The sequence below is a fragment of the Siniperca chuatsi genome, linkage group LG10 (genome assembly GCF_020085105.1).
Source record: "Siniperca chuatsi isolate FFG_IHB_CAS linkage group LG10, ASM2008510v1, whole genome shotgun sequence".
In the NCBI taxonomy this organism is placed as follows: Eukaryota; Metazoa; Chordata; class Actinopteri; order Centrarchiformes; family Sinipercidae; genus Siniperca; species Siniperca chuatsi.
Genome location: NC_058051.1, coordinates 24913355 through 24928380, shown reverse-complemented (window position 1 = coordinate 24928380; position 15026 = coordinate 24913355). Strand labels below are relative to the sequence as shown.

General features: G+C 40.4%; 1 protein-coding gene and 1 long non-coding RNA gene across 2 annotated transcripts in view; one reads left to right on the top strand and one right to left on the bottom strand.

The window, feature by feature from the left end:
- Window positions 1-6992: 6992 nt before the first annotated feature.
- LOC122882866 overlaps window positions 6993-15026 on the bottom strand; it is a 16721-nt gene continuing 8687 nt past the window's right edge. The window contains exons 4-5 of the long non-coding RNA XR_006379477.1: window positions 11779-11860; window positions 6993-7723 (exon numbers count right to left, since the gene is read on the bottom strand). This is a non-coding gene — a long non-coding RNA (uncharacterized LOC122882866). The remainder of the gene's footprint in view (window positions 7724-11778; window positions 11861-15026) is intronic.
- nol4la (nucleolar protein 4-like a) overlaps window positions 12910-15026 on the top strand; it is a 25914-nt gene continuing 23797 nt past the window's right edge. Inside the window, exon 1 of the mRNA XM_044210760.1 lies at window positions 12910-13914. Coding sequence (XP_044066695.1) covers window positions 13573-13914 — 342 coding nt within the window. The 5' untranslated portion in view covers window positions 12910-13572. The remainder of the gene's footprint in view (window positions 13915-15026) is intronic.

The window sequence follows — 15026 nt, the reverse complement described above, 5'->3', positions numbered from 1 at the left end:
GCGCCGCATCGCAGACAAAAACCCATATCTCACCGATTTTCAGTTGGAAGACATGCTAACGGTAACTAACGGCAGTTATATCACTAGCTTAGCCTACTTTAGAGGTCGCAGTTTCCTTCTGAAAACGAACCAAAGTACTGCACTGGAACCCATGTGTTGAATTGTACCTCTAAAATTAATATGCTATATGTTAGGTATATTTTAGTGATAAAAATTGGAGATTAAAATAACATCAGAATTTGCCGTCATTTGAGTTAGTAACGGTGCAGCAGTAGAGTCATTATCCAGGGCACATAGCAACACAAATGTCATATTATAAACTACTGTGAACATCCGGCGAGCTTTGGTTTGTTTGGTTATACTCGCTAATGGTCAATATATGGTAACTATTGAAACACTGAAAATTGTGACCTGCTGTACGTGATATATGAAATGCAGTTTTCATATATATATATATATATATATATATATATATATATATATATATATATATATATATATATATATATATATATATATATAGGCCTATGCAGTAATGTATGCAATGCTATTGCCATTTGGTTATAAGGTTAGGGCCAATCTACATAGTGCTCCGTTGTAATGGCGCTCTAGTAGGCGAACAGGTGGGATGAGTGTTACAGCATTGAACGACCGAAAAGACGACTTTATAACGGTGAAACTTTAACGGTTGGTGCGGCCCCGTCATAGAAACTGACAGCGTTGTCTAACTGCCCGAAGAAAGGATTGATAAAAGAGCTACTAGCCCGGCCAATATGGCGGCTTTAGCCATTATGTGAAAACCGTCAGGACACGAGTGAAGCCATTACACCATGGAAATGATACATAGGCCTACATTGTCAGTTTAGGCCTCTCATATGTCAAATAAGCTTCGACTCGAACAAAACGAACGGTATCAAAAACACCAAAAATCTTCCTGGGTATTATATTAGTGGGTATTAGCCTGGTATTTGGATTGACATTTGAGACCAAAACACTGGCACAAAGTTGGTATCCTATAGACAAAAAAAGGCAAAACAGAAACCTATAGCTGTATTCACCTACACCAACATAAGCCATTGAGGCAGTGGGACAGGAGTTCTGAAGACTTTCCGAAACCAGGATAAGATGTTAAAATATACAACACAGAACCAGGATACTCCAAAAACCTGATCACCAGGATAGTGTGCATGCAAACCTTGCCAGTGTCAGTTGTAAAAGTTTGAATGTCACTCATTAATAAAAACCTTGTTTAATGCCTCAACAATATCCTTCTGCCGTATATTAGCGTCTTTGTTTAAGTTTGTGTGTATGATTGGCTGGAAACTATTTTTTCTGCTATTAAAAGGGTTGAGTGGCCATTGATTGACTGATTAAATGATACACCATAAACTCTGACAATATGATACAATATTGAGAAAAATAGTTAAATAATTGGACTCAAATGGGTCACCGGCGTGTCACCAGGAGTTGGTTTTAATTAACATTTCGTTGCTAGTAGCAACCACTACTGCCACAGTTCCATAGCAGTTTAACTGACGTTACATCCACCATTTTGTCAGATCTGTGTCCAAGCAAATATCGACAGCCATCTTTTATCTTCTCTCCAAATTCCTTTGTTGGAGCATTATCTGTAGGTTTTCTTTTTTTTTTTTTTACAGCAGTTTTGTGGTTGTTGATTTGTTAACTTTCTGTTATCAGTTTAAGGCTAACCAAGCCTGCCATATGCTAACAATATTCCAACAGTAACTGTTACTTTACTGTTGGGCTAACTGGTGTGTATTTTACGTTTACTTTTTACATTTGTATGTTTACTAGATTAATTACTGTATTGTACATCCTATGGGGACTTAATTTCAATCTTTCACTGATGATACTTTGTTTCTTAATGTCATGAGAGACAAGCGTCTAATTTTTTGTTTCCTTGTTACTGTACTAATTTATTTTCATAAGATCTACCTTTGGTCCAACTATTGTTTGTGGTATTTCATTTTTCAGATTTTTAATCCCCAGCATAGAATTTGTTGTCCAATACTGTTTTCACAGTTTCACAATTGCTTCCAGTAAATATCTAAAAGGCCAACTGCTGTCTATATCGGAAGTGTGTTTCACTTGCTGCAAAGCTGTGCGCCTACATGCACTGTGAGGGAAGAAGAATTGTTAGCTATACAAATTACAAAGCTTTCCCCTTTTTAGGTTTCTTACTGTATATCAAGCAATACACATTATAACTCAGTTTACAGTAATTAATGAGAATATCCTCATTGCTTTCACTGGCAGGTATTATAGCATAAACACTGAGAAAGTGAGTGGTCAGGTGAGACATTGTGGTGTCTTGTGGAGTGAGATGTTCATATTCAAATCAGTGACAAATTTGTCATAATTGTTGTATAACTGTCAAGGGTCCAAGTAACATTTTGTGCCTTGGAACATGGTTTGCATGACTGAAATGAGTTACAGCATTTCTGTTATAGAGAGGATGGTACTGAAAGTACTGAGGAGGTCCAGGAGTTAATGTGTGTCTGAATTTATGTTCAAGCTCAGTCTCTGAATAAATGTAAGTGAATGGTTAGAGACAGGACCACAAAGGCTGAACCCTGATGGCTGAGTGTCCACGGGGGAGCTGACATTCATGGCACAGTATTTATGGACTGATACTGAGGTGTAGAGCTGTTAATGTGAAAATGCTCTTACAGTGTGAAATATTGTTTTAATACCGAAAACAACAAATTGTCCCTGAATGTCTCTTCATGATGTCATTATGAAGATAACTCTGGGCCTTTTTTGACACCATCTGTGGTAGCCTACAGCAAGGTCACAGGGTTCAGGGTAGGCTTTGTTTGTCTGACCACCTCTCCACCAGCCCATCCTCCCAAAGGGCAGGGTCATCAAAGTGGAGAGAAAGAAAACAAGGCGTTGGATGTTCACTTACATTCATGTGGCTGTCGTTCTGTGGGGGTTTAATGGTGGAGAATGTGTGAATATATATGTGTGTACTTATAAAACTTCTTAAAGAGATTGATAATTTGGAGTTTTCTATTTAGTTTCATCATTTGTTGGGTTAAGAGGTCAGGCAAATGAATTCAGGAGTCTCCATTGTAACCTTGCTTACAAAAGGAGAACCCCCCCACCACCACCATAAATTACACTGGTCAAAAGCTTGAATGATAATATGTAAAGAAAGCAAGAGTGTGTACATTTGCTGTCCTAACATATCTCCTCTGTAGCAAATATTCAATTAATATCATCATGGATAGCAGCTCTTATCTGGATAATACACGGTCTTGCATTAGCCTAGGATTGCAAGGCTCCACGATTAGATAACTTAATGAGACAGACACAGTTTAGCCATTTCTGTAAATGATTAACTTTGGGTAGAGAACTAATAACCTCAAACTCAAAACATTACAGCACTTTCATTTACATATGCCATTTGATCTTTGTCTTCTGTTTGAAGTTATGATTCACTCTCTAAGTGTAAGATGTTACTGCTGCACCTGCCTCATGCTGAAAATTGCATGGAAAGACACGAAATAGCAACACAGTTACATTAATCGTGTAATATCAAGGTGTATGAAGAAAAATCGTACCCACTTTCACGAGTAATGAACATTGAACTGTAATGAACTGTAGTTTATCGTGAGTCAACACCAAATGTGTATGAGGATGCCCTCATTCATCAGTGCATTGACACAGCAGGAGTGCCAACGCAGAGGAATCTAAATAAAAACAAAGGCAGGGTCGTCCAGCAAAATAGTTGAACATCATCCGACAAGGCACTGCGTCGGCCAATCAAATACCTGCAAGTGCACATTCCTCGTAGGTACTTTGTAAAGAGAAAGCTGTATTTCTACTGTTTACGTCGTGATGAAACGTAAAATAATTGCAGCCGCGATAACTTTCCAGAGTTGTAAAATCCGTCTTCATAATATTATAAGCAGTGTTTTGGCGTCTGATAAGCTTTCAAGCTCATGGATCTATTATTGCTATGAACATCCGCTAAATCCGCCGCTGAAAATAGTTCCAACTAATACAATATTTAGTCTTGTTTGAGTAACGTTTGCTATAAACTACAGTGCCCAGCTGTTTTAGGAAAGTATTTCACCTTTATTAAAATTAAACTATATATTTGTGACATTTTTAAACCTGCAGTTACTGATTTATTCGGCCACTTGGGGGCAGCAGAGACAAGCTGTAAACACAACACTGACATATCACCTTTTAAGTTGATATGGAGAACTTGTTAGCAAAGAGTTACTTATATACACATCCAGCAGTTACGGAGCAACAGTATCATTAATTTGGAGTTGTAATGTATTATATTAGCTCAGTTTTTGGTCTCTACCAACTCCTGAGGGAAATATCTGGCTCTTTAGCTGCTAAATTCTCCATTTATGTTCACCAGCTAGTCGCTAACTGTGTCTCTGTGTTTTATCTGAGAAATGTTAGTTGAAACACAAACACATTGTTGGTTCTGGTCGTTAATGGGATTTGTTAACTGTAAAAGTATAGAATAACGCCTTGAATTGTACAATGAGAAAGAGGATTCAAGAGTTAGATTTAAATGGCAAAAAAACAAACAGAAAGCAAGTTAAGGAACTTTAGCAGTCACGCTGTGAAGATTTGTCCTCTGAAAACAGTGACTTATTGCAACTCCTGCTGTTTTGTGAATAAAATAGCAACACTAGCACAAACTGAACTATTACATGCAATCAACAATTAATTATTAATACATATTAATAACATATTAATCATTTAACATATGTGAGCCTCTGAGGCTTAAAAGATCTTAAGTAAACCACTTTCGAGAGCGTCATGTGGTTTAGGCAGAGAAGGAAGAATAACAAGTGGTCTGAGAACCAGGAAGAAAAGTCTGAAAAAGGGGAAGAAAACAGAGACAAAGGTCAGCGGGAGCATTTAGGGGATAAGGCTTAGAGGACAGAGCCTGACAGGTGCAATCAGACGTGCCACACAGCCATGGTAAAGTGGATGTCAGTGCAGCTGTGGGGGGGCCACTATAAGCATGTCACAGCCAGTCAGGAGGGTAGAATAAGAGCTGTAGAGCGTTTGGGCAGCAGGGAGTGTTTGTGTCTCTCCACAGTGAACCCATTACAACTGTCGAGGCCGAGAAGTATTGGCATGATCGAGGCCACACACACAGGTGGCACTGACAGATCCCAAACATGTGAGAGGGGGTCGTTGATCAAGTAGCTACATGCAAATCAGCTCTTTGTGATAGGACAGATCAGGTAATGGTCATGTTTGGGTTTGGCTTGCTGACAACTTGTACTTGTGTATGACTTGACAAGCAGAATGTGTTGCACTTAACTTGTTCATGCCTGCCAGTTTAATAAGCAGATGTTGTGTCAAAGATAAAGCTGTTGTTATGAGCAGTGGTTAGGTCACCGGGGTCACAGATACAATCTGTCTTTGTGTCGAGGTAACAGGCTTCCTCTGGGCCCCTCGAAGCCTCTCAGACCGCAGAGGAGTGTTCAAGACGGGTTGGGCTGACAGACATGCAACTTCTCTAGGATAGTTGTGTAGGAAAATACTGAGGTTCTATGCATTCACTTTTAATTTAATTCAATTTAAAACGATTTCAATTTTGTGTAATACATATGTAGTAAACAAAATAATCTACACAAAAAGTTCTACACATAATTATATGTAATATAATATAATAATAGTAGCTTGTACTTGTACTGGTGAACTCCCATTTACGGAAAAAAATGCCCTTTTGGATGCCCCTATGGTCAATAAAATATGATAAAGTGCCCTCTAGGGTGCCCTTCTCGTGGAGAAAATATGATGCAGTGCCATATAGGCTTCCCTACGAGCTACAAAACTTTCTGTGCGCTGGTGCCATTTTTGTTTTGCCCCTCAGACAGCCTGAGTCCACTACTGTTACAGGTACACCTTAATTTGTACAATAAAAGGACCTTCATTTTTCATTTAAGGTGCAAATTCAAGGGGTTGCTCCAAATTTGCAGGATTTCACTCCAGGTTTCAGGTTAATTAATTAATAAATAAATGGATTACAATATATTAAAGATTTTTAAATTGTTATCGCCTCCATTTAAGGGGTTTGAAAACAATGTTTTTTAGTTTTTTCTGGTGTTTAATTTGAGCTACACATACCTTTCCTTAAGGGTATTTTACTGGATCTGCATGATTTAAGTGTAAAGTCTCTGGTTGAGTGGTAGACAAGAACCCAAGAGCACGACACAGAAGCAGGCAATGTACCAAGAAAGTTCAGTTTACTTAGGTCAGGCAGGCAAACAGACAAACAAATCCGACGAGGGGCAGGCAGGGAAAGCCAAAGTCCAGGAATCAGGCAAAACAGGAATCAAGAACGCTGGAGAGCTAGGCAAAACACACTGGCGGGGAGTGAATGAAACTGGATCGGTATAAATACTAAGGGAATGAGCTGCTGGTGATGATATTGGCAGGAAAAACCAGGTGAGGTGATTGCAGGGCATGAGGGAGTGGCAGGATCTGAATAAACTAAGGGTTTTCAGGGATTGTGACAAGGTTTTTTTTTTCAAAATTAAAAAAAAAATGGATTCAGTTTTTAAAAGGTAAAAACTTCATGGGGGGAAGTTACAGTATATTACACTTTCAACCCCATGTAGTTAATTGCATTTTACAATATATATATATATATATATATATATATATATATATATATATGTCAGATATTACCAAAATGCTACACTTAAGAACACTCAAATTTGTGCACTAAATGTAGAAGAGCGATACAAGGGGGCAGCCGTACTGTCCTCATCAAGTCCAGTTTTCACCCTCCTTTAGCTCTGTTTTTGGTCTCTACCAGAAATATCTGGCTCTTTAACTGCTAAATGCTAATCATTATGTTCACCAGCTAGTCGCTAACGGTGTCTGTCTGCTGTTTGGTGCTGAGCAGGTAGTACAGTGGGTTTTTAGAGCTTTTCTTTGCTGAAAACAGCTGCCAACAGTAAAGTTGCGGCCGAGCAGCTAAACAATGAGCTGAAACTCACTATAAAGCTCCGTAAAACCTTTGTAGGTTCGTCACTACGAGCGACCCTTTTCACATAGTTTTCACATTGTCATTTGACACATTGTTATTGTAAAAATATTGATCAAAGCTGCTTTAATATCAACACTCACTCGCACACACAAAAGCTCAGTTTAATAGCTGCACTCCAGCTCATTTCCCCTCTCCTTGTAGTGTGCGCTCATTTACACCCCCTCATGGATTTACAAAGAAAATGATGGTGAAAGAAGGGTGGAGGCTGCCTCTCCAGCTCACACTGACACTAATCCAGTGTCAATGCAGTGCACGTGGGGAGGGAATGAGCCCACACTTTGGGGGAGAGGGGTCTGCGGTGAGCCAGAACTGTGGCCCTTATCTCCCTGTCATTGTCCCTCCCTTCCTCTCTCTCTGCTACCCCCTCTCATCATGATTAACCAGACTCATCGCCCTCTATGGTCCGTCGTTTCCTGTTACTTAGTTACCAGTTGCCATGATTTGCCTGGGCCGCTTGTGTTTCCATGGCGACTGCGCCCATTCTGTCGTCTCCTGGCTGCCTCTTGGCTGCGCTGTCCCGATGGCCTGTAGCCACCCCGGGCCCTGACCCACAGCTCCCTGCCTCATGGTCCCATACGGCTGTCAGTGTGTGTTCACGTCGCATTGCAGCCCCTCACCATGCCAGACTGGTAAATGCAACTTCTGGCTGGTCGGCTGTGGCTGTCTCAGCAGACAAAGAGAGAGAGAGTTGATAAAATAGACACTAGATATGCAGTCGGCATGCTCCCCCTCTCCTTTACACAGCTACGTCTCATCACACATCAAACACAACATCAGTATGAAGAGAACAAAACACTGTCATGTTTTTCTGAAAGGGTATTTCTCCAGTCAAAAAGTCCAATCCCATTTATAAGTGGTTCTTTTAGGATGGAGATATATATATATATATATATATATATATATATATATATAGGATCTTACATATATTTCAAACATCTTATGAGACTTTCTTTCATCTTCATGAGAATTACCAATAGGACTGTTATTCCTTACTGAAAATCTAACTTGGCTGTGATGGATTATTGTAAAGGTCTGGGACACCACTGCACCTCATATGTGTTTAATGTAACCTGTTAAGGATTAAATTTAAGCCTTTAAATGTATTTACTGTTTGTGTTTAAAAGATGCAGTACAGGTTTGGTTGGATGACTATTACAATTTAATGCTCACAATAAAATGACAATACATTTTTCACAGTCAGATTGCAACAAAATACAATTACAGTACAAAAAAATTCCTAATTTAGAGAGATAAATTCCTCTAATACTTTTTATTTAACCTACAGAACCAGAAGGCATGGCACTTAATCATCACATTTAGAAACAAATTTATGAATGTATTGTTATATTACTGTATTGTATATATGTTGTATGTATGTATGGATCAGCTTTTTACATCTATTTTTCTCAATTTTACTGGTTTCATTATTACATTTTCAATGTTTTTATGTCTCATGTGCATTAGTCTCAAATTGTTTTACTGTTTACATTTGTACTGTCTTATTATCAGTCATCTGTAAAGCACTAACCTGTATGAAAGATGCTATACAAATTCAGTTTGACTGATTGATTTATTACAAGGGATGTGAATGGAAAACATTGCAAAATGATATTTGAAAAGCAGCATATCTAATTAAGGATAATCCACTGACCTGGTTGTGGACAGTTTTCATTAAAACCATTTTCTAGTGAATACATTTTCCCATTCAAAACTATTGAGTGTGTGGATATACCCTTAAGTAACAAGGACAATTTGGAAATAAATGTTACTGTTGAGTCTTTAAAATGTCCTTTTTCAACGCTACAAGCACCAAAAATAATACAAATAGAAAATTAAATAACAATATTTCCATTCACTTCAATCTCATTGTATTTAGTTTGTAGCAAGAATCTCAATGGCTTATATTTAAAAATCTCAGCAAATAAAACGATTTTCATGACTTAATACGACAAAGTGGGAAAATGTGTTTTTATGTGATTTGGGTGAACTGACGCTTTTATCTACAAGGAGGCATGTTATAACATTCATATATGTAAGAATTTTCAATACAAATATTCCAACACAGACTAACAAGCCATGCAGTTAATTGAAAGAGGAAGAAATATTATTGATTGATCTTGTGAAGGACATGGGGGGGGGCAAGGGAGGTGCAGTTTTCAGCTCCACCATCAGGAGGCAGTAGTAGTTGTCAAATTGTCACTCAGACTATCACTCTGGGTGATCAACACCAGCGAGCAGGGTAAACTTGTCAGCCTAACTGAGGCTGATTCACCATCACTCCCCCTCACAGTGTGTCTGCCTCTTATTCAGTCCAACACTCACCGCTCTGTGTCACTGTCTGTCTCTCTGCCTCTGTTTACTGTCTATGCCCCCCCCCCCAAGCTCTGCAGAGGTTGTTGCACCCTCCTCCTCGAAGACAGATTTTGTTTGTTTACACTACAACTACACGAGAATTTTCTTTACAGCGAGATCTGCAGACATCCTCTTTGTTAGCAGTGTAAATACCCCCGAGGAAAAGACTGTGGCTGGATGAGCACTCTGTGATACAGTCGGTGGAGGAAATTAACTTAAGTACATTTAAGTACATTTACTCAAGTTACTTAAGTGATTTTGATGCACTTCATTTGAGTATTTACTTCATACTTCCATTCCACTACATTTTAGGGGCAAATATTGTACTTTTCACTCTATTACATTTATTTGACAGCTATAGTTACTTTGCAGATTAAGATTAACATATGATGAACTTTTAAAATATGATGCATTATTTTCAATTAAACTACCAAAGAGTTTCAAAAATTAGCTTATCCACAACCAGTTGCAACATTAAAATGCTGCTTACATGTTACTGGATATGCATAACACGTTTTATATTTATGTATAGTATTTTATGATACAAACACAAACAACATATAAATAGCAGTAAAATACTTATAAAGTAATGATACAAATATTTCTTGGCCAAAAAAGAAAATGCATGATCGGAGCATTTGTAGGAAACACATTTCATCTGTGGGATGGAGGCGACACTGTAGGTGGACAGGGAGGTTGATATACTACTCAGTTAATCCAGAGGTTAGTGGGGTGCATGTCAGGGTGTAAGCAGATGGGTGTGAAGCTGCTGTCGTCAGGCCTGTGTTTTTAACTGAGAGGTTATTTTTGAGTGTGGGGTATCTCAGTGCGAGACAGCCCTCGCTGTGGCCCTCCAGGACAGGAGTTGTCCACCTCATGGTGAAAGAAAAGCGCTCAGTGGGGGATTGTGAGCGTAATTACAGCGGTTTTGCCTCATTAGGACTGAGGAGGCGTGACCCTGCCTACAGGTCTGACAGCTGAACCGCACGGATGGTGGCGCTGAGAGATGATCTCCACTCAGAGGGTGAGGGGGATCGATGTATTACAGGAGGGCAACCTGAGTCCGGTTAAATGTGTTTTATCCAGAAGTATTTAGATCCTTTACTTGAGTAGCGACAGAAACTCACTCCTGTGAGTGATTTATATGATTACATAATGTTATTTTATTATTAGGCTACTACTGATTAATGTGTAAGCAACATTTTAATGTTGTAGTTCAGTGGTTCCCAACCTGGGGGTCAGATTCCCTCAAGGGGTCCCAGGATAAATCTGAGGGGTCCAGATGATTAAAGGGGTGAATAAAAAAAAATCTGTTACAGATATTTGTTCATATTTTCTTGCTTTTTCTCTAATGCACTTTTTTTTCTTGTGAAATACTAGATGCCTTTACCCCTTACAGCCTCAACAAATCTTTGAAATAAGTAAAATACTGGAGACTTTCACCTCTTAAGACCTCTGAAAGTCCTTGTGTGATAAAGCCAAAATGGAGAAATCACTGGGTTAAAAATCGACCCGGTTTGGGTCTTTATAGCTCCAATGTAATACTGGGTTAACTTCACCAATGAGTTGTTTTGAACCAGCTTTAGTGTTATTATTTATATTAATGTTGGGTTTTTACCCAAACTAAAATATGGTTATTTTGACCCAGTGTTAAGGTAAAACTTGAGCTTGTTGTGCTTGACATTATTGTTAGTTGTACTAAACATTGTGCGTATGGCTTTCAAACCTGCAAATGATAAACGTTATTAACAGCCGGTTGCAAACAGTAAAAGAGCTACTGTAGATTATTGTCTTAGGTGGTTATCTACCCATGGATGCTGGGTAACGTTAATCCATTATTGTGTTGGTGCTTGACCCAAATTGGGTCAGTTTTGACCCAGTTATTTTTAGTGTGTGACCACACTAAGTTCCTGCGGAGTCACAATTAAACATAGCTTCATTTTAAGGGGTCACAAGCCAAAAAGGTTGGGAACCAATGTTGTTTCTAGTCAAGACGCAGCTAATTTTAACTGATTTGTAGTAGTTGGGTAGTTTAATCTATAATAACGCAACATAAGCTGATCACATGTTTTGTATGTAAAATATAGTAACTAAAGCTGTCAGATAAATATAGTGGATATATTATTACTTATAGTAATATAACTATAAGTATAATATTTCCCTCTGAAATCTGAGTACAGGTATAATGGCAATATTTATACAAGTACCTCAAAATTGTACTTAAGTACTTGAGTAAATGAACTTTTCACCACAGGTTTTGTAAAGTAGTCTATGTAGGAGAATAGTCATTTTCACCGTTTTTTTTTTTTTTTTTTTTTTTTTTTTTGCAATAACAACAAACTGGAGATTGTCTAAAACCAAACCTTTCAAAATAAGAGCAGCTTGTTTCCTCCCCTGAGGGGTGGATGGGGGGCGCCTGGGGCTCATCCTGCATGCAGGCCAGTCCTGAGAGAAGACACAACACGAGACCAAATGATGAAATGAAATGAAATGAAATAGGCCTATCTTGCAACGGCCTCGACCATTCACACGCACACACACACACACACACACACACACACACACACACACACACAGAAACACGTGCGTTCAGTTTTTCTTTATCTGACGAGCTGTTAACAGGAGTGTCGAGCTGTTCGTCATTCAGTCGGGGTGGGGCTTTTTTTGTGTGTGTGTGTGTGTGTCCAGCATGCCGTTGTCTGAGTCAGGATGGAGAGATGAGGACGGGGCATCCCACTCACCCTCTGCACGGCCGGAGACACTGCTGCGCTGCTGTCATGGCAACAGCAGCAGTCACCACCGCCAGCATGGGCCTATAATGCACAGGCCAGGAGGAGTCACACACACACACACACGCACACACACACACAATGAGAGCACGACCCCACACAGGCAGAAAACTACTCGGAGATAAATACAGATCCTAAATGTGTGCAGTTGTTCCTTCCCTTCTTCCTACAAATGAACGTGACAGAGTAGAAATTAAATTAAAAAATAGTTTATTTTCATTTATTGTCTGCACTGGGGCAGATGCTGTAATTTAAATAACCTTAAGCTTCTCAAGAGAAACTTCTCTGAAATTGATTGGTTTCTAAACACATGTAAAATATCTAATGTTTTTATTTACACAGTATTACACAATCGTTTTAGGGTGAGCACAAGCTGCATATCACAATAGGTAGACCTGAATGAAAATTGTCTTTTGAAGACATTTGTTTGTTTGCCCTAATGAGTGCAACTATTTTACCCACATTTTATTTATCTATACATCACTGCATCTTCAAAAAGTGCTTCCTATTTAAAGGAAAATTGTGTTATCAGTGTCTTCTAGCATATTCTTGTATCAAATAAATTCTGCCCTCACCCTCTACGTCTCCAAATCGGACATTTTCTCTCTGCGTCTGGGCAACATAACGCTACTTGTAAACCGCAGGCTTTGCTGCAAATTAAGCCAGTTACCAGTGTAATGCAGATATGAGTGTCTGCGCGTTTGTGTTTTTTCTTCTTCTACGGGATAGAAAGAGCAGACAGTGCAAAAGTGCGAATCACATTCAAACAGGTGTGAGGAGCAGAAACAATCCCAGGTGGCGCGTGTTGATCGGATATGTGGGCTTATAGGAGCACATTGTGTTGCGAGCATCTTTGCGCTTTTTTTTTTTTTTTTAAAGGGGTTGAGCAACCCGCATCCGAAAATAGTGTTGTCTGTTAGAAAGTAGGTCGATAGGAACTGAGAGCGACGTTTGTTTCCACGCTTTTGTCTGTGTTCTTTGTTGTTTAGCGAGGACTGTGGGTTTTTTCTTCATAGCCTACCCTTTAGTGAGGAGCGTTTTACGCACAGGTGGGAGATACCCGCTCAGCGTACTGTAGGACAGCCCCCCTCTCTGCTCCTCAGCGGATGATGTGAGGAAGTGACATTTTTCACCACTGCGGTTCGGGACAGCACTGCTCCTCTGCAAACAGGTGTGCTACTGTCCGGGTCACTTTTGCTGGGAAACCACAGGAAGGTAGCGTCCCAAAACCTGAACCAAGCCTCCTGGACGCGGGACAGCGGGGACCAGAGGAGGAGAACCAACCCGTCCAAGTCTTTTCTTTATTAGCCTGGGCTGTTTGAACGGGTTCAGACAGAGAGAGAGAGAGAGAGAGGGAGAGAGGGAGCGATGGCAACGAAAAAGGCGTGCGTGGATGCGCCCAAAAGGAGCCGGAGTCCGGTCGTGTTGGAGGCGGAGATGTTCAGTGAATTTCAAGACTGGTGTCTCCGGACTTATGGAGACTCCGGTAAAACAAAGACCGTCACCCGGCGAAAATATAACAAAATCATGCAGACACTGTTGCAGAACGACGAATCGGATGGCGTTTATATCGACAACAGCCACATCAACGCCAAATTCAAATTTTGGGTGAAGTCTAAAGGATTTCAGGTCGGGACCAACGTTTTGGGAGAGCACAACAAGAAAGGAGCTCCAGGAAAACCGGTTCTATATGTCCCGGTCAAGTCAACGGTAAAGTGTGTGTGTGTGTATGTGTGTGCATGTGTGTATGACAGATTGAACGTGCGTGTACACGCGCACGAGATGTCCCGTTGCCGCCTATAAGTTGTCATTATTTCCAGGCTGCACACATGCACCTGTCACATGAATAAAAAGACAACTTATAATGTTTCGTCGTCCCGGCTCGCCCTCGTCTTTCCTCATAAAGCTTCACTTTGTCCACATCTCAACCAGAGCAGCCCTACTCTCATCCCTTGCTGCCATAGCAACGCCGGTGCCTCCTGGCAATCGCAATTGTAAAAGGTAGGCTATCATGCATAGCCATCTCGCCAGTGAGGTTGAAGTCCTGTCAGCGGCACGCTGCCGGGTGCAAAGCACGAGATAATTGACTATTGACAGCATTTAGTTTGAACCGTGCTGTTCAGGTCTCGTGTAGCCCAATATGATGATGCTGTGCGCTCGTGAATGCAACGGCATGTTCGTGAGTCGGGTATGTCAGGGTACTCCGGTGTGCTCCTTCAGGGACCACAGGCCATTAACGCCAACTTAGAAGGTGTCAGATTCACCTTTCTGCTGTGCGGCTCAGCGGGTTTGATTGTCAGCGATTCATCAAAGACACGCGCCCTCACTGTCCCATCTAGCAATACGGACTGTGTCCGCGCGTCGGCGAGATTGATTTGTCCTCCTCTGAGAGAGCAAACATATGGTCCGAAAATGCTCAAATATCTGTTTATTTTTTTTCATAAAAACATGATTGTGTGGCAGCCAGTGTGAGTCTCAGTGTTTGCACCCCACTTTTCATTGTCCTGGGCAGGATGCGGATCAGCTCGCAGGCACTCGTTGCTCTGGCAACACCTGTGTGGTCCAGGATAGTCTCTAGTCTCTGCCGCATTTTATTGTGTACGTTCCGACATTAAGCTCCATAAACCCGTGTAAGACTGTCTTTGCAAGAGAAACATTTAAAAATTAATTTCTGCATTTGACGGGGGGCGGCAGCTGTGCGTAATTGGTAACCACGTGAGGGGCTGTGGCGGAAACAAAAGGGTCTGCTCGGGACTGATAGCGACATACGCCCACACTTGGTGCTCAGACTTCACTTCTGATGACGGGGCGTGTAATGGAAG